The sequence below is a fragment of the Lagopus muta genome, chromosome 1 (genome assembly GCF_023343835.1).
Source record: "Lagopus muta isolate bLagMut1 chromosome 1, bLagMut1 primary, whole genome shotgun sequence".
In the NCBI taxonomy this organism is placed as follows: Eukaryota; Metazoa; Chordata; class Aves; order Galliformes; family Phasianidae; genus Lagopus; species Lagopus muta.
Genome location: NC_064433.1, coordinates 9,582,223 through 9,605,371, shown reverse-complemented (window position 1 = coordinate 9,605,371; position 23,149 = coordinate 9,582,223). Strand labels below are relative to the sequence as shown.

The 23,149-nt window shown below is 36.7% G+C and overlaps 2 protein-coding genes across 8 annotated transcripts in view; both read right to left on the bottom strand.

The window, feature by feature from the left end:
• LOC125688256 (uncharacterized) overlaps positions 1 to 23,149 on the bottom strand; it is a 494,473-nt gene that overhangs the window by 62,656 nt on the left and 408,668 nt on the right. The gene's annotated exons all lie outside the window — the stretch shown is intronic.
• Positions 1 to 23,149, bottom strand: part of PCLO (piccolo presynaptic cytomatrix protein) — a 318,968-nt gene that overhangs the window by 158,811 nt on the left and 137,008 nt on the right. For all 6 annotated transcript variants that reach the window (XM_048934047.1, XM_048934048.1, XM_048934051.1 and 3 more), the window contains exons 4-6: positions 21,570 to 22,712; positions 9,996 to 15,057; positions 7,613 to 9,618 (exon numbers count right to left, since the gene is read on the bottom strand). In XM_048934047.1, coding sequence (XP_048790004.1) covers positions 7,613 to 9,618; positions 9,996 to 15,057; positions 21,570 to 22,712 — 8,211 coding nt within the window. The remainder of the gene's footprint in view (positions 1 to 7,612; positions 9,619 to 9,995; positions 15,058 to 21,569; positions 22,713 to 23,149) is intronic.

Here is a 23,149-nt window from a genome sequence, read left to right as displayed (position 1 = left end):
ATTCCTGAATTTCATCTTGGAACATTGTGTAGAATTGCTGTTTTGCTTTCCAAAGTGATTGGGATTCCTGTACTGAATTGATCTGAAAATGATATGTGAGTGCATTTTTCCTACAATCTAAATTGCAATTAAATATTTAAAGAGTCAAGTCTATGACCAAGTCTTGTTTGTTCCACTTAAAGCTGCTGTCCAATTTGACAGTGACCAATTTAACCTGATAGCTCTTTTCAGTTTGCAGATGGAAAGTATAGTTCCATTAAAAAATAGTAATTGTTAAATATTAGCTTATAAATAAATAATGGTACACTGGAGGAAGAAATTAAAGAAAGGCAGTAGAAAGAACTATTTTGTCAGTATTTCCTAATACTTACATTGGATTTTTGAGCATCAATATGTAAACCACATGCCTACAATTAAAATCTCAGATTAATTCAGAATTGTGAATACAGTTATTTACTTTAATAAATACTTTTTAACACAAAAACATTTACTTAGAAAATCAATGTCAAAACAGAAACATTTTGAGGATGAGGACCGAGATGAAGTACTCATAAGTTTAGTTCTGTCATAAGCAAGTCTTATTAATTTCAAAAAATAATTATTAGGTGTTATTAGCCCAAATGATGGTGTAGCACTTATGGCAAGAGAGAATCAGATCTAGCAAGTATTTCCAGAGATGAGATGTAAAGCTTCAGAGCTGTGAGTGATGATTTATAACATTAATAATGCATTATTCACTATTAACACACTTGCAGCTTAGACATTAAAGACTAGCCTGATTTCATCCTTCCCTGTTTATTTTATCTTATTTTATTTATTTGTTTTGAGTGAGCATCAGATCATTAGTTTTGAAAGTACTGAGGTATTTTTCATATATTTTCAAGTAGAACATATGAGCCATCATCTTTTTTTTTTTTTTTTTTTTTTTTTTTTTTTGTTCTTGCCAGTCTTGGATTACTTCCAAGTAAAATTTAATCACATTTGGCTGATCAAGGCAATATTTAATAAACTTTTAAAAATATCTTAACGATATTAAAAGAAGTGCTGGAAATAAAGCTCACGTTATGAGATAAAGTTTTGGAGAAGGCATTAGTTTTCTACTTTGACAAGAATAAATTCCATGTTTTTCTCTAATTACTTCACATTGGGAAAGTTTGCAGGGAGGTTTTTGTGCATGCAAACTAGATGCCTTCTGGAGAAAGCTCTGGAGAATCTCTGTTCTAAGGATATCTCAAATGTATTCAAATCACAGTAGGGAAAAGCAGCCCAAACCAATGACTCCATTTGGACAACATCAAACCACAGGCTGAATCCAGTCCAATGTTAGATTCTCCAGCTGCAAAAAGCATACTTGCAGAGGCTTTAGCATCAGCTAATGTGATCTGCTGTTCTGCTTTTAGTATACCAAATGTCTAGTATACCAAATAGGGCACACTCAGTGCTTCCTTTGCAGGGAAGCTTTTATAGAAATTGATCTTCTGTCAAAGTTTCTGAGGATGTATGCTCATTTTCTCAGTACAATTTTTCTGAGTTTTTGTCATTGCTTCTCCTAAGAGAGTGGACAGAATAAAATGCAAGAAGTTGAACTAGTCAGCAGAACATGTGAAAGAATCTCTCTTGAGTTCAGACAGGTTAGTCCTGTCCATCTATGATAAGCAGACAATTACACTAGTACAAATGGTATCCTCCTCCTTTCTATTCAGATAAAACTACTGCATTCCATGGCTTGGCAAGAGAGAAGAGTTTGAGGCAAAACAGAACTAAATAAGTACAAGCTTAATAGTCAATGTATGCTACTCTTCTTCTATGTCTGCTGTATTCTGCTGTACATATGTATAGTATTTGTTACTCTAAAGCAGAGAACATTTATATTGATCTTTCCCTACGCCCAAAAAGGATTCCTAAAATGGAATCATGGGGTTAGATAACCAAGTCAGCTGGAAACAAGTGCAGAGATTACAGTATCTTCATTCTTCTCTGTCTTTTATAGAAGACAAAAAATTGAGGACTGTGGCCATGGGTTCTTTTTTAATGTGTAAATGAGAGCTGGCTAACAGGGAGATGGATGAGCTGTCAGCAGGTAAGAAAAGGTTTAAGTGACAGAAAGCCTAGACTCTGTGTCAGCTCTACCATAAATCTCACACTTTAAAATAGATTATGAAGGGTTTCCTTTGAAAAGAAAAAGATTGAATATAATATATTTTTTTTCTGCTATGCATGAGTATCCCTGTATTGAATATAGAAGGTATGAATTCAACTGATTTAAAAGTAACAGGCAATTCAGAATGACCCAGTTAAATACTTAGAAAACAAGGCTTATATGATATGTTGACCAAATGTGAGATAGTCTTCTCTGTTTTAAAATCTGACAGATGGAAAAAAAGGTGGCTTATTTAATTCACAGAAAAGTTATTCCAAAAGATTTAAAATACAGCAAAAGAAGCAGTAGCTTGAAATGTTAACAGATCTCTAAACTGTAAATGCTTCAAACCTTCAGTGGAAAAAGCAATCTCAAATCTAATGAAATGCTGAAGTGTAAAAAGATATTTTACTATTTACATAAAAGATTGTCATGAACTGTCTTTATGGGTGAGTGAGAGACTAACTTTTCAACTCAGTTTCCAGTGAATGTTTTTGAAATGCAGAAGAGAAGTGGTGTGCTGGGGATTGTAAGAATCAGTGACCCTCAGGGCCCTCCCCCTCCCCATCAGTGCATTGCTCTACTGAACTGACACTGCTACTTTAAAGATGTCTTTTTAAAGAAAATCTAGAGAGGAAGAGAAGTTGACTTATGTGAGTGTGAAGCAGGAAACTCTTTTGAAAGTAACTCAACTGCTAACAGAACCTAAGTCCCATTATGAAAAGTCAGTAATATTTAATATTCTAGGCATTTAGGTCAGTTCTGCAAAACAGACACATGAGCTCCTGAGGGATTTTGGATCTTTTGAAAATGATGCAGATTGCTTTGAAAATAATGCCTCATATTTACTACAACAGATAGTGAGAGAACAATAACATCATTTGATAGAGCAAATTCTCTAGTACTAAACACTATTTTTCAACACAGTCACAGCTATGAGCTATGCATTTTGACCTGTGATGAACAAGAGTCTGCATGTTGTGCTGTGATTTTGGTTGAAAAGTACAGGGATGATGAGACTGTGAGTGTCTCTTCTATGTCCTTGAAGCACTGATAAGCAGAATTAGAGCACTATTTCTCTACTACCTTCATGGATGAGAGAATGCCAATGGTGCATATCAAATAAATTATTAATCTCTCCCCTTTGACAGACAAAAATGAACAAAGGGTAAGAGAGGAGAAAACTGGCATATAAGGGATAATAGGAAAGAGGGTCCAGAAGAAGGCCATGAAGATGATCAGAAGGCTGGAACATCTCGTCTATGGAGAAAGGCTGTGTTGGTGCTCTTCAGCCTGGAGAAGAGCAGGCTCCAGGGGGATGTTAGAGTGGCCTTCCATTACCTGAAGGGAGCCTACAGAAAAGCTGGGGAGGAACTTTTTACAGGGGTGGGTAGCGACAGGACAATGAGAAATGGCTTTAAACTGGAAGAGGGCAGATTTAGACTAGATATTAGGAAGAAATTCTTTGCTGTGAGGGTGATGAGACACTGGAACAGGTTGCCCAGAGAGCTTGTGGATGCCCCATCCCTGGAAGCATTCAAAGCCAGGCCAGATGGGGCTGTGAGCAACCTGGTCTAGAGGGAGGTATCCCTGCCTATAGCAGGGGAGTTCAAACTAGATGATCTTAAAGGTTTCTTCCAACCCAAACCAGTCTGTGATATTATGACATATGTGATATGATGACATAGAAACCCAGATCATGTTGTTTTTTTTTTTTCCCCTGCAGTTAGCATGAGCCCAACAGAGGCACAAAAGAACAAAAGGAATTCAGTGGATACATCTACATCTTCTCTGGATTTCTGGCCTGAATTCAAACTCAAAATAAGATCTGCCCATGACCAATGAAGCAGCCACATAGGTAGCTGAGGGACACCCTTCAGGGATATTGGAACCCGTGTGCTTAGCCAGACCCATTGACTTAATCTATCACTACATATTTTAATGTACTGTCAGGTTGACCCCAATAAACTGCATGCAAAAATAGGAATCATTCAAATGAGGCCAATCTCAGACTACGCTTTAAGACTGGTGTACACATGGCCAAGATGAAGGATCAGTTGCTAGCAGTGACGGAAGAAGAGTTTCATTAAACCACATCCCACAAATGCCACTTAGATTTCCTGAAAAAAAAGGAAAACTCTTTGCACTTTAAATCTGGGATAGTCTTTCATCATACAACCAATGATGATTCTTTACTCAGTGCTCATCTATACCAAATACCAGTTGTTTCTTCCATGACTCTACTTTTTTTCTGGCAACCTGCATCTCACAATTTTTCCTTGACACAGCTACACTTGGTTACTCACAGAACTGCCCTCCCTACAAGGTACTAAAATAAGCAAAAAGCACAGCATTTCTTTTACTCTAGGACTAAAAAGAATCCACCATCTGTGTTCATTCTACTGCTCACAGAAGCTATGGCCACTATAACCGCTGAAGTAAAATGTAAATGCATAACTTGTTATCTCGACATTAAATGTGCTGTCACCAAAAGCAATATCTTCTGGATATTTATCATTAGATGATTAGCAGAGAGATTATTTCTCAGTCTTTCAGTTCTACTAGACTGGATAAAATGTCATAATTTCCTACAAAAGGGACATTAAAGAACATAAAATTACAGCAGTAATTGTAAAAAGTGGAAATACCATTTTATCATTATATTCAGTCTCCATAATCTTTCCCTTGTAATGTTATAATAAATATATTTTTCAATGGAAAAGGATATGAATGACGAAAGTGCATTACCTAGCGGGCAAATGTCATTTTATTGTAATCCTTAAAACAAGACTATTTTATTCCTATCCTACTAGGCTCACTGATTGCAGGAAGATGAAACTTTTTTATAAACTGCCACAAGATTACGTCTGTGAAACATGCAGAATGACCACATCACATGAACACCCTTTTCATCTACAGTGTTTATAAATGGAAACAAAGACATAATACTGAAACAAGAACTATTAAAAATGTAATGGGATATTCATGCACGCAAAAAAATATCCCCTTAAGTAGAGAAATAGTCTTTCATTTCCATTTTCTTTCTTTACATTCATCACTGCCTTCTTCTTCTAAGTGAACTGTTTCACAAGTTATTCTGCACTGAACTTCATTATTCTGAATGATGTATTTGATCCCCTCTGTCTTTCCTTTTTTACAAGTAGGCAAGTAGGTGCTCTCCACTCAACAGGCACAAAAAGGCACACAGAGAATTTACAAATGGCAACTGGACTCTGCAAAGTAATAATAATAAAACAAACAAAAAAACAAAAACAACCAAACAAAAAAACAGCTGCAGTTCAAAAATACTTCAATGTTGATGAAACACTTTCATTTCATGTTTTCATTTCACAATTATTAAGATTATCCATAAATGATCTTGAATTTAAATTTCAGTATAGTAACAGCATGTTGTAAAAACATAAATCTGCAGTAGAAAAAAATGTCACCAAGGTTTATATTTTTTCAACAGTGCCACTATGTATATATTATTAAGAGGAACTTTTGAGTAAGATTATTAAGGCATAAAAGAAGAAAACACTGTCCATTTTTTCCTGTACTTTTGAGAAGTCAAGTTCTAACAGCAGGTTCTTAGTTGGTATCAAAAAGTCATAGTTATACTGGAATGAATACTGGAAGTCTTCTGGAAGCTAAATACCCTCTCCTCCCAGTACAACTGGATTGAGTAATCCAGTTGCAATCCAGAACTGAAACTCACACAGATAATGTCAAAGCAAATTATGCCCATATTTCCAGATGCTGATATCATTAGATTACTTTCTGAATCTTTCTAAGTATTCTTTTTATTATGTATAACTTCTGGCTTATTTTTCAACTTATTCCAGCTTAAGCTAACTGAACATAAGAGCTTGTATCAGAAAGAGAAGGGAAAACATATCTAGTGCATAACATCAAGTCTGAAAGCTGCCATGATGGCCATGGGGGGTTTGTGGAGCAGTTTCCCCACCACATGCCACAAGACACAGTTAACACAGCTCACTTTAAAAACATGGAAGATTTTCACTTTCCTTGCATTAGTCAACTTGTAGTTCAAGTTCCAGAAAAAATGCCCATCTCATTGAATTAGATTGTATGCACTTTGAGACATGGACTATATTCTGCTTGATGACTACAAGTACTCTCCAACATCGAGTACAACTCAATCTTTTATAACTTCTGCTCAACATTTTTCAAGGTGCTGTTCTACATGAAAGGAGTGTTCATGCTGCTGTTTCTCACACTGTTAATCCTGCATTACGGAATGATGTTGATATGTCAAGACTACAGTTTTCTCTTCAAACTACTAATAATGTTTTTAAGCAGTGATAGCACAGGAAGTACTTAATATCTGATCAAATATGTAAAGCTGTAGAAACTGCTTTCAATGAGGTTCTCATAGGTTATAACCAGACAAACCTGGTCACTACAAAATATCAAACACAGAAGGACAAACCCACTTTATTCAGTCTGTACTACAGTCTTACTTATGTATTCACAGAAATGGAACATAAAAGACAAAAATTACAGACATCAAATGGCAGTTTTCCTAGAGCTCTTACAAGTTAGATACTGACCCTACAATTGACAGAATGGATTCAGACAAAAGGAAGTTTTAACAAGAACATGTTAAATTATGTGGGTTTTTTGTTTGTTTGTTTGTTTGTTTTGTTAAACAATATTACTTTCTCTCATTCATTAACAATGGAGTGATTCCCAAATCAGAAATCTTCTCAAGGAGAAAGAATACTGTAGAAATAGAAAATTTATAATGTCAGTCCTTTATTATTCAAAATTGTCTCTATCCCAACTAAAAGCAGTACATCTCCCCTGACCTCATAAGAAACAGCCTCCAGCACTTGCATAACTTCTTGATAATCCTTCCTATTCAAAATAAACCAGGAAAAAAAAAAACTATTTGTGGTCTGAAAACCTTCAGTTTGGAAGATGTAAAAGATGTACATACACACTGGGACATAAGATTACCAACAGTATCACAGATGGCTAAAAATCAGCTGAATCATGACATTACAAATCTGATGTCATCTGTCTCAGAAAGCATATGCAGTAATTCCAGTGTAAATACACTACAGACCATGCCACATGAGCTGGGTGTTGTATTAATAGAAAAGAAAATGTTTCTCATTTTCTAGGAATTGCTAGTAACCATTTTATTGGCAGCAAAGTACTATTAAAAAAAAAAAAAAAAAAGCACCATTCAAATTTTGAACAAATATTTGTTGTTCATTTTTTCCTGAATCTCACTAAGACTGTGATCTCAGTTCCCCGATTTCCAGGCAAAGCAATAACTCAAGTAGCCTTGCTTTAGACAGCAGACATTCATTGAGACTTATCAGCATGTTGAAAAGACTACATGCATAGCCACTGCTAATGAGTTCATCAGCCCTCATGCTATAATAGTCAGCTGTGCAATTGCATACTGAAAAAAAAAAAAAGAAAACAAATACTTCTTACCATGAAACCCTCAGTGTACTGAAACTGAGCTCTGGAACTGTCTTCTGCTGTGGGACTCAGGGGCTTAGGATCAGACATAGAGCGCTGCATCATCTTTGCTGCCTTTGGACTTGATGGAGGAACCTTGGCAATGTCAGCATGGAGCATCTTCTGAGGGCTGATGTCATCAGTGATGGATTTTTCATATGGTACAAATGCTGACTCTATAACTTTGCTTGGTGAAACAGGTGAAATGGGTGAATAGAGAACTTTGGGAGATTTGGGAGGGGAAGGGACTACCTGCAGAGTGGAGTCCGGACGAAGGTGAGATGAGTAGCCTATTTCTAATGGTGTTGGGCGTTTTTTATCTTTCTGAGGGGATGAAGCTGACAAATACTGGGGACTCTGATTGTCTGACTCTGTCTCTGTTTGACACCCCAAACTTTCTCCTTTATATGTCTTTTCTGGAGCTGAAATGTGTTTTATGATTTCAACCTTAGCATCCAATCGAGCCCTGATTGAAGGTGTTCTTATTGTTCCTACAGGTTCTGTTTGTACTGAAATCTCTGCTACTGTCTGAACTGCAATACTAGACACTTTGGAGAATTGTTTGGCTTTGTCTGCCTCTGTGGTACTCTCACTGTATTTCCCTACACGAGGCTTTCTTCTAGATCTGCTAGAAAGATCCCATTCATCCTGATCTTCATCATCTGTCTGGACACTTGTATCAACACTCTTCTTAGTTCTTCGTCTCCTGTTTGTGTAACCTCTGTCTGCTCCGTCTTCATCATCAGTTTGAACTCCACTGTCCACTATCTTTTTGTAGCATCTGGGCTCTTCTTCCAGAGACTCCTCAAGCTCCTCATAAGGGCCACGTAATTTTGGCATAGAACTTCTCTTTTTCAATTGCTTCTCCTCTCTAACATCAATATCTTTCAGAGACATTTCTGAAACAGAGCTCAGGATACCAGACCTAGGTATGTATTGGGTAATGCCATCTGACTGAACTGTATACCAAGTTTGGCTTTGTGGAATTTCAATGCCCAGCACTCCTGAAGCTGTAGTGGTTGCATCATCAGTAGGCCAAAATTGGCCATTCTCTGTGGTTGCATACTGTCCTTCCAAAAGGGCTTGATCTGTGGTTGTTTGCGGAGAGCCAGTTCCTGAAGGATCGTAACCATACTGATATATTTGTCGAATTTTTTGTTCCTCTAACTGTTGGTGGAGCTGTTGTTGAAGTTGTTGGAACTGTTCAAGTTGCAGCTGCTGCTGGGCTAACGTCTCTTGTCTCATCATATACTGAGCTTGCCGTTCTTCCTCTTGCTGAAATAAGAGATGATGTTTCATGGATTGCAGCTCCTCAAGCTTTTTTTGCACCATAAACTTCTCTTGTTCCCTAAATCTTTGAATTTCCTGACGTTCCCATTCTAGCTCTTCAGCAAAGCGTTGTTGCTTAATTTTCTCAAGTTCAAGAAGTTCACGCTCCAAATCAAGCTGCTGCTGTTTGCCTTCTTCGGGGGCAATGATAAGAGCAACCTCATCTTCGATTACATCTGTATAAACTTCAGATGCTGTAGCAGGTATTAAGTTGGTTGGCTCAGTGGCAATAGCTTCTAGAGTAAGAGGTGGTAAGCCTGTCTCAATATCAAGAGTAGCACTTGCATCTTTTTCAGCTGCCATTGTTGTCAAGAAACTGTATGATCTTGGAAGTGGTTGATTTTGTTGCAAAGTTGATAATGAGGGCACTGAGTCAATTGTTTGGAGAGTAGGTAAATCTCTGACAGTAGTACTGAAAATAGAACCAGGTTGTGTAGTGATGGCAAATGTCGATGGGATTGGAGTTGCTACTGAAGAATAAACAACACCGTTGGATGATCTTAAAACACTTCCAGCGCCAAATGGGGAACTGAGGGATGATACCATTCTTGCTTGGGAATACTGTGGTGTACTGATCCCGATGCCAGAAATTACCTGCCGAGTCTCTGGGTAAGGACCAGTGGTCTTGCTTGAGTAATCCATAACCTCACCTGAAATTACAGGGCAAAGTTACAGTCCAGTCCCACAAAAGAATGCTGCTCTGTGGACTCTGACAGTCATCTCATCTTGATGAATTAAATGGGGAGGGGTAACTGCATGCAAATCTTCAGGTTATTGATCTATTTTAGATGTGAAGGAAGCAGCATTTCTTAACATGCAGGCACATGCAGGCATCTCTGTGCAAAACACATATGTAAAATGAAGAAATGAAATACATGTGTAATCCAGAATTGTTTGTCACAATGTCCAAAAGAAAACAAAACAACAGAAGGGGAAAAATAATAATATATAAAAAATCATCCTGAAATGAGATGAGGAACATCATAATCATATTTCAAAGAAAGATCTGCAGCTGTGTCATACTGACCTGAAGTAACTCTTCCAGAAGTAAGATCTACTGCTGCATCAGTTGCCCCAACTCGATAATCAAAACTATTCTTGCTTTTGTATGCAAACAGTCCAGCTTCTGATAAATTTGTGTCAGACATAGATGGTTTCATACCTCCCATTCCTCGGTAGCCATATGACCCTGAACGATCATATTGATAGTGGTCATCCCTGTAACCAAATCGATCCTCAGGAAGTGTAGTTGGAGGTTGCTGGGCTGTACAGCTTCTACCAAATGGCAGTTTATAAACCATATCACAACAGACTGCTCTTCTCCCTGCAGTCAGGTCCACAGGCTTTTCATCATCTTCTATTACTGTAGTTATGATACCTGAAGTAGTTTCATCCATTGTTACAACTGTTCTGTGAGATTTTGTAGTGCTGAGGTCAACTGCTCCAACCTCCATTGGCTCTTGAGAAGTGGAGAGATCAGTCCAACCATTTGTGACACTAACTGGTGGTACAGTAACAGGCTTTGTAGCAGCCCATGTCACTGCATGTGTTGAAGTACCTAGGGATAAATTTATTGGCACTTCATCTCTACTTATAGGGAAGGGCTGGCTACTTGTTACTCTGTATGGAGGCTCAAATTGTTTTGATGTTGTTAGCTGCAGTGGAGTTGTCATTGCATGTCCCAGATCCACAAGGCTGTCTGTGCTGGCAGAATAGCTTACAGTGGCAGTGCAGGTCATAACAGCTGCTGTCTCAGTGACTACAGACAGAGAAGGATCTGCAACACATGCAGTACTAAGATTTATTATAGCTGGCTGAACAGTACTTACTGGCCTCCCAGATGTATCACTTGAGGGCATTTGCCTTCTCGCATCCATGGAAACAGAAGACAGATCCATACAGCTGTCTCTCATTTCAATATCCATCTTAGTTAAAGTGCGAAGATCAATGACATCACCCAAAGGATGGAATCTTCCATTCTCTCTATACCTGGGTTGATCTGTTATATATATTGGCTCTGGAGGTATAGTAATAGCAACACTGCCTAAACCAACACTGGGCACTGGGCGCTTCACTACAGACGCTGTGGTCTTGGCTACCTCTGTTGTTACTGCTTCTGATTTTGAAGTAGGTACTTTTTCAAAAGTTGATTGTGTGGTCATAGGAATAGTTTGCAAAGCACCTGTAATATACATACTCTGATCTGTTGTACTTTGAATTTCCACAGCTTTCGTGGATGAAGTAAAAATTGGTTGCATAGGCTGGGGAATTTGTTCTTTAGAAGGTGCTTCTAAAGGCCAGCTGGTAACAGCCTGGCTAGTGATAGCTTCTGTGGGAGTTCCAGGCTCAGATGGCAATGTGATGACAACATAAGTTTCCTGTGAGGGTTTTGCCAACCTCGGTGAAGATTTGTTAGAGTGTGGAGACAAAGGGGATGTGGGTGATGCTATTTTGTATTCAGCTGAAGAGACTAAATTCAGAGTCATACTTGATGTCAATGACAAACCTATTGGTTTGGGCTGTGTTTCTGCTGGCTTATGAGCAGCTATTGGGAGTGGAGGAACTGCTGGTTTAGGAGCAATTGGAGGTTTAGTTACTTCAGTAGGCCTGTGACTGAAAACGAGCCCTGCTGGAATGGAGGACGGCTTGGGTGGTACAGGAGGTGGTGTTGAGGTGTATGTTTTTGTGACTGGTACCACATGATTCTTTAATACACCTGCGGATTCCAGTGTAGCAACACTTGTGACTAAAGGTACCATTGGGGGAGCTATTGCCATGGGAGCCTGAATCTGTGACTTCTTTTTGGGATAAATGGCTGGTTTGGGTAAAATAGGTGGAGGTAATGGAGGAGGAGGAGGTGGTGGTGGTGGTGGAGGTGGGGGTGGAGAAGGTTGTGCAGGAGAATCCAAAGAAGAGCTTCTAAAAAGTGAAAATACTTTGGATGTTAGAGCAGGAGCTGAGGAAGGCATGGAGACTATGCTGGTCTTACTTACAACTCTGGGTGTAGGTACAGAAGGTGTTTCTGATGCAGGCTCTTTAACTGAAACTGATGCTATACATATGGGTGGTTGTTCAGATGTAGCACCAGTCAAGTTAACCCTTGTCAGATCAAGACTCAATTCTTTGTGTGAATCTTCATGATGAATTTTGACAATGCTAGCCTCTACCGTACTTTTCATTTTTCTAGCTGCATCCTTTTCTGCTGTGGAGATATCATTAGTAATGGTATCAGCTGCATATTGCTTGGGTTTTAAAACTGTAGTGGTGAATACTGAAGGCGCAGTTTCAGGCAAACAAACTGCAGCTTGATGCACAGTATCCATATCTGAGGCTATAGTTGGCGTTGTAGTGGCTCCGGCAACAGATTCATAAGGCATGCTCACTTCGGAGTACTCTTCTGTAGATGCAAAGGGAACTTTGGCTATTATGTCTTCAGAATCTGCTAGTTTACTTACAGCATCTGCTGTATCTACATAACCTGTGGTTGCACTATCTATAGGTGATGAACTGTCTGTGGTGCAAATGGAAGATGTAGATGATGTTAAGGAAGCTGTATCAGAAGGTAAAATTGATGCAGCACCTTCTGATATCTCAGAGTATGTCAACATCGATGTTTCATGAGAAATTATTTCTTGAATTTCTCTAGCATAATCTGTTAAGTATTCATCTTCAATTTCCTCTGCTGTAAAATGCTGTGTTATTTTAACATCTGGAATAGAAAGTGCTATGCTACTGAGAGATGATACGTCTGAGATTGCTGAAGTGGTGCTTGATGTTAGAGATGTGCTATCTGCCGTTTCTCCAATACTAGGTACCTTCGCATCAGATGCAGGAGCAAAATCTGAAGTTGGCTGTGTTGGACTGGACCCAGGAGTTAGCTGCATTCTTTGTTTTTTCATAAGCTCTTCATAAGCAGCTTCTGCATCTAACAACTGCTTTTCTTCAGTGGTGGAAGTTACTGTGCTGTCTAATACAACTATTTCATGACTTTCTGGAATAATATAAGAGCTAGAAACAATATCTTCTTGAGGCACAATTGAACATAAAGACTCTACACTATAATAGTCTTCCTGTAGATCAGTAATTTTCTGTGGTTCATCATAGATCTGTTCTGAAGTTCTTATTTTTTTCTCTTTTCCTCTCTGCTGTATGTATTCATTACTCTCGTCTTGTCTCATTCCAAGATTAGTATCAACAGTTCCATTGTAAGTATCCTCTATTAAAGACTCATAAATATAATCCTCTATCAGCATTCCACCATATAAAGATTCTTTTTCAAATACCTCATCTTTTTCGCTTGTAATTTGAAAAGACTTGGACTTGTGGGTCTTGTGAATCATTTCCTCATATACCTCTTCAGCACTTTTCAGTATCTTTTGACCACTTTCCTCTTTTAGGACTCCAATTAGTTTTTCATCTGTTGGTGAGTATAGAGAGACAGCAGTAGGCAATTTGTAAACTTTTTGTACTTCTATTATTTTTTCTGGGCTGATTTCAAATCCTTCAGGATCTGATTCAATACTAGGTGAGTACTCCGAACAGGAAGATCTGTGCAGCTCTTCCATTTCGGCTGCCTGTCGTAGTTCTTCTGTTGGAGAGGCATCTTCAATGGGAGAAAGATTACTTGGAGGAGTCTTTGGACGTTCTCTTCTTCTCTGAGCTCTCAGTTCATCCTTGTCCTTTTTAGATTTTTTGCTAGAACTTTTTCTTTGTTGCTGTTCTAGCTCACGCTGTTTCTCTTGTTCCTTTAGCAGCTCCTCTTCTTCCCGTAGTTCTTCTTCTTCTGAAGAATCTTCAATAGTTGGAAGAAGAGGACCATGAGACCGATGCCTAGCTTTGCGCTGCTGTTTGCTCTCCCCTCCCAGCTTTTTGTGACTAGGACTGCTGTCACTATCTTCATCAAGTGATGACACTGAAGTAGGTGACGTACCTGGTGTGAAACTAGAAGCATGTAAACTAGAAGACCCTTCTCCTCTAGATCTATCTTCAGGTGAATCTGTAAGACTCTCCATCTCTAGCTCAGGCTCTTCATCAAAATACAAAATACCCTTCTGTTGTTCAGGTGTCTCAGAGTATTTGCTTGTAATTGTACTATTTAATTCTATTGTTTTGAAACGCCGAAGGCCTCCTCCTCCACTTATAGTAAGTTCTTCACCATCTTGACTTTTAGTTTCCCTGTATTTTGGCTCTGGGCTTTCATCAAAAGTCTCATCATCGTCATCATGCCATGAATGTCGTCTTCCTGCATCCTCATCATACCCTGCACTACTTTTCCGTGCCATTCTCCTATGTTTTCCTGCTGTTCCTTTGGCTTTGCTTTTCACTTCTTCTTTCTTTTGGGTTTCAGTTACACTGATCTCTTTGAGTTGATTTCTAATGAATTCATCATCTTCAGAACCTGAGGCATCTTCATCAGCACTCATTTCTATAATTTGTTTTCTAATGAAGTCTTCTTCATCACCGGATCCCTGACTGTCATCTCGTTTGTACTCATCACTACTTGAAGAGCCAACACTAGCTCTTCTTTTTCTCCTTGGTACAGGTGAGTTTTCACTCTCACTACTGTCTTCCACAGAATCATAGCGTTGTCTTCTTGCTGGTGTTCCATCTCCTCCATCTTCTTCCTTGTAGTCAGTTTGGGACGAAGCACCTCCTTTGCTATCTGCTGCAATGGTTCTTTCACCTTCTTGAGTAGCTTTTAAGTCTTCCTCATCAGAACTGTAAGACTCTGGAGTGACTGGCAAAGGCTTTGTTTTATGCTGATCCTTTGTTTGTTCACTGTATGTTTCATAAAGTTCTTTCCTTTTCACAGATTTTTCATCAGCAAGTGTACTTGCCTGAGCTTCCAAAATAGAAAGGACAGTACTTTCTAATTTAGCTAGATCTGAGGGGCTCGGTGGGCTTTCTTGTGAAATAGTGTCTTTTTGACTAGGTTCTCTGGGTAAGTCCTTTTCATCACTGGGGATATGACTTGGAATTTCACCAAGTGAACTTGATATCCCATCAGAAGAATACCCGGTGTCACTCAGACCTTGTGGACTTTTCTGTTGCTGAGAGCTTGATGTATCTGATTTGTCATCCTCCTTTTCCTAAAAAAATAAATACATATGCGTGTGTATATACTTATATATAAATTCTTTATGTCTCCAAGCAATTACATGTGTGTTTTTCTAAAAGATGAGCTAAAGTCCTAGATGTAAAATTTTAAGTCAAATTATATTAAATCATAAATGACTAAACACTAGTTCTGCTTTGCAAAGCCATTAACTATGCTAGCATTTAACTATGCTTTGCCTGATTTTCCACATCCGCAAATTATATTATAAATTGTAAAATTTTAAATGCAAATAAAAAGCAAATAGAGTAGTTAATTGCTCTCAGAATCCTATCTAATGATAGTCTATCATTTGTTCACATGTGCATGGAACAAATTTTTTGTTGGCTAATTTAAAATAATATTTAATTACTTATGCTTCAAAATTGCCTACGGAGTTCTAGATGTCAATATAGCTTACCAAACAGCCTGCAGCATTTCTGGGGTCTACTCCTTACTTTGCCCATTTAATATTTTACAGTTCCCTAAAAATATGTGCATCTTCTCAAATTTTGGAGCTTTGGTTTCATTTTTCTGTAGAGTTACACATTGTAACATAAGAATACACAGAGTACTGAAGCATGAGTTAATGTGGTCTGGAATGTCCCCATATTTTTACAAACATTTTCTCAACAGTTCATTAAAAACGAGTTTCTCAGTACATTTGTAATGCAGAGGTAAGCTGAAGGAAGTATAACTGTATGTGATAAAAGCAAGACAGACAGCTATTGATCAAAGGAAATAAGGAAGAAAACAAGGCAGGCATATGCAACTGAACACTGTAACCAGTACTTTCCTACTTTCCTTTGGATAACAAAATATGAAGAATATCCTACAACAAATATTTTCACACCAGTTTCCCTTCTCCTAGATGTGAAATGCCTCCTAATTTCTCGCAGCTGTGAAATGCAAGAAGAATCTCATCACCCAACTAACAAAATAACCCTGTTTCACGACAGTGACAGCTTATCTTATCAACAAGTGTCTTCCTCTCCAATAGTAACTTGTGAACAAGTATACCAAGTCTCCTGATTCTAATAATATGATGTGATTTAATAATATGATATGATTTAATAATATGATGTGAAGTATTATAGCACTCAGGTACTACTGGAGTGGGGAGGCACTGGAACAAGTTGCCCAGAGGAAATATGGATGGACCATCTCTGGAAGCATTCAAGGCCAGGTTGGATGGGGCCCTGGGCAGCCTGATTCAGTGGCTGGCTATCCTACGTATGGCAGTGGGTTGGAACTAGATATGTAGGACCTTTAAGGTCCCCTTCAACCTAAGCCATTCTATGGTTCTGTGATGATTCTATGATTATTTATCAATTTTGTTAATCTAAATCAATGATTTCTCAAGTAGACCTAGCAATTTACTTAAATCTGTGACTTATCAGCATTGTTAGCATTATGCTGCATTCAAAAGAAAATACTGTGGAACAAATACAAAAAAATCATGACAGTTATAATTTTAGTACCATCTATAGTATCATATAAGTACATTCACACTTATCTTTAGTTGCTATCAATTTTTTAATATTTTGAAATGTTTATTCACCTAAAGTTGTATATTTAAGGACAAAATATAATAGAACAAATATTTGTTATTGTCAGTTATTTTATTTTTTAAAAGCAGTTCATTTTTTTTTTACTATTTAATTTACAGTTTCAATACCTATTGTTGCCTTCAGGCATGTCACTGTGCACATAATCCTCCACTAAAACCACTAGCAATGTGATTAAAATAATCTACTCATCAAGATCTAGTTTAGTAATCTCCATTTCAGAAAAATGATTTATTATATACTTAACAAAATCAGATATTACCTTGGATGGAAACAACATCTGTTCTTAACAATACTGAACCCAATATAATAAACCCAAGTATCTGATTCCAGAGCAAAAGTTGTTGCATTTAAAAATTAGATTTGGCAACAATTATTTCTATGAACAACTCTCCTGATAAAGCTGTGTTTAATACATAAACAAGGACAAAACTCCAATAGCACTCCAAACAGCTCTGGGAAGCCATCACCACTTGAAAACTTCTGAACTCATTATTATGAAAAAGGTACTTTTGGATATTCTTCAGCCCATAATGATAGAATCATATGGACCTTTCCTATCAGGTAAAAAATGAAACATAGAATATATATAGATAGATATTTTCAAACTTGTCTTTCTATCTTTACTCCCATTATAATTGAATATTTTTAAGGGACACTTGGAATATGTTTTTTAAAAATATGTTTCCAGTTAAAACTAAGGGATTCTTTCATCTAGAAATATCATACCCCCATTACAATTTCAGCAATTGTTATTTTGTTTCTAATATGTTTATACTTGCAAAGACATACCCAATTATGCAATTCATCAACTTAGATTACCTTCTAGAAAATTCAAACATTTTTCAAGCTCAGAAAGTCTCCTAGCAGTTGATGGACAGATTGCACCCAAGTAGGGAAAGTGAGTCAATGAGAGTTCCACACAGAGATGAAGTGATAAAATGACTTAAAAATCATGAGACAAAACATGTTAAACAAGTAGTTAACTTCAAAAGTAAACAGGCAAGTGGGCATGGAACAACCTTAGCCATTCTCCTAATCTGAGATAGTAACATTATCTATGTGTCCAATGTGTAGTATCTACTCAATGCCCAAACGAGACAAGATGGAACTGAGTGCTGCCATTGCCTGATATATTAATGAACTCCAGCATATGCCATAATATCACTGCTATAAATAAATAATAAGATACTAAATGTTGGAAAAAACTGCTATTTGTACAGTAAGGAGAAGAAAAAGTTCTATAGTAGTTAGGAACTTCCCTAAGCATAAATGTGACAAGAAAATCCAGCTTTCTTTTCAAGGCTACTATATATAAATATATTTTCTATCCTTTTTATATGTAGAGTTGTCTGATGCAAAAAATATCTTGCACATCATGTTTTAAGATAATATGCATGCAATTTATGAGAAGAAACATTTGGTCTTTATGCATTTTTTCCCTCCCTCAGGCGTTCTGAGATAAAGGAATTGTCATTAAATTTATCTGCTCTTCAATGACTAGTAATCTATTTTGGATAAGATTGGCCATCACATATGTGAAGACATCAACAAACTTGTAAACAATTTGTATCAAACACAAGATTTTTAGGCAAACAACAAACTGTTGAGGAAACAACATTTCTAAGGATTATGCATACATTTAACAGCTCTTAGAGAAGGAAAAATGAATGAAAAATGTATCTGAGTCAATAAAGAAAAAACTTTTGTTATTAATGCAACCTCTTTAATTTGTACTAATGACAAATGGATGCACTCCTACAATTCCAGTGGCATTTCTACAGTGATGGGTACAGTATATCGTAAAACTATTTCACAAAAGAAGTTTGTGCTTACTTGAAAATAGGTGATATCTAACTTACTTTAAAATGCTCAGTTGGTTATCAAATGAAATTAGAACTCTTTTAAAAGAAAAGTGATGTAAAAAAAGTCTTGTCAGTTTTTAGAATTATTTATAATTCAGTAAGATTAATAAAGGAATAATAATGGATTACATTCTGTTGCAGAAAATTTCTTGTGCAGGCAAACTCATGATTTTGAAAAGGTCATTCTCTTTATAGAAGCAATGCAGTTATGTGCAAGCTGTCTCTGTCTGAGTAAATTATTAAATATTTTTTTTAATATTATCAAAACATTTTATTTAACAACCTGAGCCCAAAAATCTGCCTACAAACAATCCTCTTCTTACTTATTTTGTCTCCCTCATCCGTGTTTTGTAATTAAGAGCATTATAATGTCAATTTAAAATATATTACAGTATCACTATTTCTAACCAGGTATTCAACCAAAGCACATAACCCTTCTTCAGTAAACATGAGATGGCAATGATAAGGGCACTTACATCATGTGGCTGATGTGTTGTAAACATGTACAAGTTACAACATTATAACATGTTCATTTAGATATAACTAACTACTTTTATGTTGATTGGGAGTTCCAAGATAACTGTTACACACTGACAGATCAATATGTCATAACTGTCCCAGAATTCTAGGCATCCTTGTTAGGACAATTCATTGATACTGCACATGTGATTACAAGATAGTTTATTAGGAAAAAAAATACCTGTAAATCATCAGCAAATACAGTTTGTTACTTTATATCTCTTTGAACAAATCAAAGTTTAAAATATTATTGGGAAAAACAATTGTGTGAAGAAAAAATGGCATTGTGATATCTTAAACCATAATTTGAGGCCAAATCTTTAAAAATGTTTCAATATTTAACTCACATTTATTTCAAAGGTTCTCACATCTCTAAATATAATTGAGATCTGACAATTTCCAAGGCTGACTTCACTGTAACAGATCTTTATCCTCTGAGTTTCTTTTAAGCCTTGTTGGCATGTTGCTGACTTTTTTTATCCATGAAAAATGAGGATAATGTTACCTAATTATTTCACTGAGATGCTACAAGATTTAGTTAATCACCATTTTCACATATTTTGATATAAAATGGCATTAGTCATTTGTTAGCTGCATCTTTACATTGTTATTTACAAATACACCTGAAATCCTTTATAAGATTCTGTCCTGAAATATATTATAATCTTCAGTGTATAAATATTTTCTTTTAATTATCCAAACAGCATCAGTGAAGATACCAAACTTTTTTTTTTTTTTTTTTTTTTTTTTTTTTGTGTGTGTGTGTGTGTGTCTGTGTGTCTGTGTACAAGGAAAAATAGCTATTCAATTGTCACTCTTTCAATTTTGGGGTCTTTTTATTTCAGAGTGTTCTAATTTTAAAAATACTTAAAAGATGACATCTATGTATTCCCTATTATGAATTAAACTATTATGCTTTATAAACTTTGGTTAAATGTGCTTCAAAGTCTAATGACAGAAGTAAAAGTTAAACTTCATCTAGGGAGGTAACTCAGGAAGTTCTGACTAAGTTAGAAGGCAATGAGAATGATTAAGTGAAACAAAAGTGAAATGCAGGTGTGTGTGCACCACATAACATATCAAGAGATAATTAGAAGTAATTTACCATACAAATCTGTTGCTATCAGAGACAAAAGTCAAATATATTTATCTTAGATTTGCCAAGAGTGTCATGTGTTTTCTTATCTTCACAGAACACAAAAATGACCAGAAAGGACTGAGACTAGAGAGTGATGAAAACTTTTCACTACAGAAGTTTTTGAACGCACACAAAAGAATAGAACTTTAAATAAAAACAAAACAAAAATAATCAAGTGTATCTCTTAGGTTCTCTGATATTAATGCATGCTACTATGAAAATGCCTCCAAAGGGACATTTTGTTAACTTGCTCTTCTTGGAAAGTGCTGCACTAGAGTCTCACGCCTAATATGAAATACTCAAACTGATATTTCGTTTTCTTAGATCACTTTCTTGTTTATTCCAGAAGTGAGCACTTTGGCTATGTTGCTGAGAACAAAATCTGTGTTCCCTCAGTACAACCACAAGATATCGCATCTCTAGACAGCATTGTATCATATAAACACATCAGTTGATGGAAATGTATCTGACTGGAAATATGATTTCTAAAAATAATAATTTTTAACAGAACTCTCCACAGCACGATTTCCTAATTGGAATAATTTTCTGCCTAAATACCTTGGTTATCAAACAAACAGAGAAATAAACAAAAACCTCATTATTTACGGATTTTATTTTAAAACATAATTTTGGCAAGATTGGACTTTTCTCCTAAACCTTTTCCTACTTTAGTAATATAATATTCAGCACCCAACTTTGAGTACTGATGCACAAAAAAATTCAACCATCATTTGTCATTTATCAACAAATTGTCTATGTTACCCACTTCCACTGATAAGTGGCTCGTTACTGACTTGATATTTAGGAAATGAATTTATTTAGAAATACAGCCTCCTAGCACATTCTATTATTAAGTCATCTAATGATCTGAATGAAGAGCTCACCACAAACACTACTTAAACACAGGATAAGCAGATGAAACGTTTAAAAGATGTAAAGGCTGCGTACTTTAATATACCATTTTCAAGCATCACAAAATACTCCTAAAATGTTTATCATCTTTTGGTAGCTCACAATACTGTGCAATTTATCATCAATTATTTGCTTTTGGGATTAAGAATTATGAAAATGTTCCAATTTGAACAATTAAACTCTTGAGTCTAAAAAAGGAGTTAAAGAAATTATAAATATTTGAAAACCCATAAAACAGAAACTTTTAGTTTCAAAGCTTAACTATTTAAGCTGAAAATCATGCAAGAACTATTGGAAAGTTGCACGCAAAGGGCAAGACTAACTGGTGAAACTCTTACTCAACAATAGCAATTCTGTCACGGAGAATCATCTTGTATCATTCTTACAGACGACCCAATCATCCATAACAATAAAGAGCAGGAAGATGTAAATGACAGGATCTATCAGGATGGGATTCCAAATTGTCACAAAGGAGAAAAGCATTTAAAGGGAAAAAGTTACTTACTATTTTTTCTCTCACTGCTTCCACATGGTCAGATCTTGGCAGACGTGACACTGGAACAGGAGTTTTTTCTTCCTCCGCTTTTTCAGTTTTTGAAACCATCTGTGGAATTCCAGTTGTCAAATCCTCTTTCTTAACATCCTCTTGTTTCTTCCCATGCAGTTTGTCACAAGGTGCTTCAACTTCCGCTTTCTGTTCAGTAACATGCTCTTTTGTCTCAGCTATAATTTGCTCTTTTTTGTCCTCTGGATGTGGAGTACTTTTTTCCAGGAGCTCAGGTTTTTTATCTTCTTCAGATTTGCTTAAGGGTTTCTGTTGATCTGAACTTACTGTTGCAGGAATTTTATCTTCTGAAAGTGTCTTTGGCAGCTTCTCTTGCTGAAGTTTTGATTCTTTTTGAGCTTCTTGTTGGATTTTCTCCACTGAAGAAGTTTTCTCAATTTTTACGTGTTGAAGACTTACATCTTTCTGAATTCCATGTTGAATTTTATCAGCTGAAACTGCCTTGGACAATCTGATTCCCTGAAGTTGTACATCCTCTTTCTGAGCTGCAGGTTGGATTTTGTCAGCTGATAATGCCTTTGCCATTTTCATCTGTTGGAGTTTTGGGTCTTCTTTCTGAACTCCATGTAAAATTTTGTCAGCTGAGGGTATCTTTGCCAATTTTGCCTCTTGAAGTTTTATGTCCTCCTTCTGAACTCCATGCAAAATTTTATCAGATGATGGTGCCTTTGTCAGTTTTGTTTGCTGGAGTCTTGAATCTTCCTTCTGGGGAACACGTTGTATTTTATCAGATGAAGGTGTCTTGAAAAGTTTGCCCTGCTTAGATTTTGCATCTTCTTTCTGAATTCCTTGCTGGATTTTATCAGTTGACAATGTTTTTTCCAATTTCCCTTGATGAGGTTTTGGAACTTCCTTTGGAACGCTTGGTTCTTCTTTCGGTTTTGTGGCTGCTGGAGTAGGCGGTGTGGAAGTCTTCTGTGGGGAATGTGAGACAGCAGGCACAGGCTGTTTTTGAGGAGTCGCAGGTGGTTTGGATACTGGTTGTGAAGGGCCTAGTTTTGGAAGTGGCACCTTGCCCATATCCCCAAGTTGTCCTGACATCGCCCTTTGGGTCTGACAGTTTAAGCACAGCCATTCCTGTACCTGTGATAGAACAGACATATGAAGTTACTTATACGAAAACACAACAGAAAAATACATTGTCCTGAAATATTGATGACCTTTATCTACAAAGTCTGCTTATGTATTTCCAACACATATTGTTTTCTAAATCCTCTACAATCTACCATTGATAACTTTACCTCAAACTTGGTAAATCTCTCTAACTTTGAAAAACTCTTTGTGCTTTTTCTTTTAGAAGTTACCTTTCTCTCTGGAATTTTTGTGTATGTTTTGCAGTTTAAGTTAAAATGGCAGTAACCAAGGAAGAACACCTCTTTGTTCACTTCTGCACAATGCCTTTTTATTCTACATTCCAGAAAATTGGGGGAAAAAAAGGACAAATCTTCATAAAAGACCTTGTTGCCAATTAGCCAGCTACTACGTAGAAGAAATCAGACTTTTTGTAGTGAGGTTTGGGA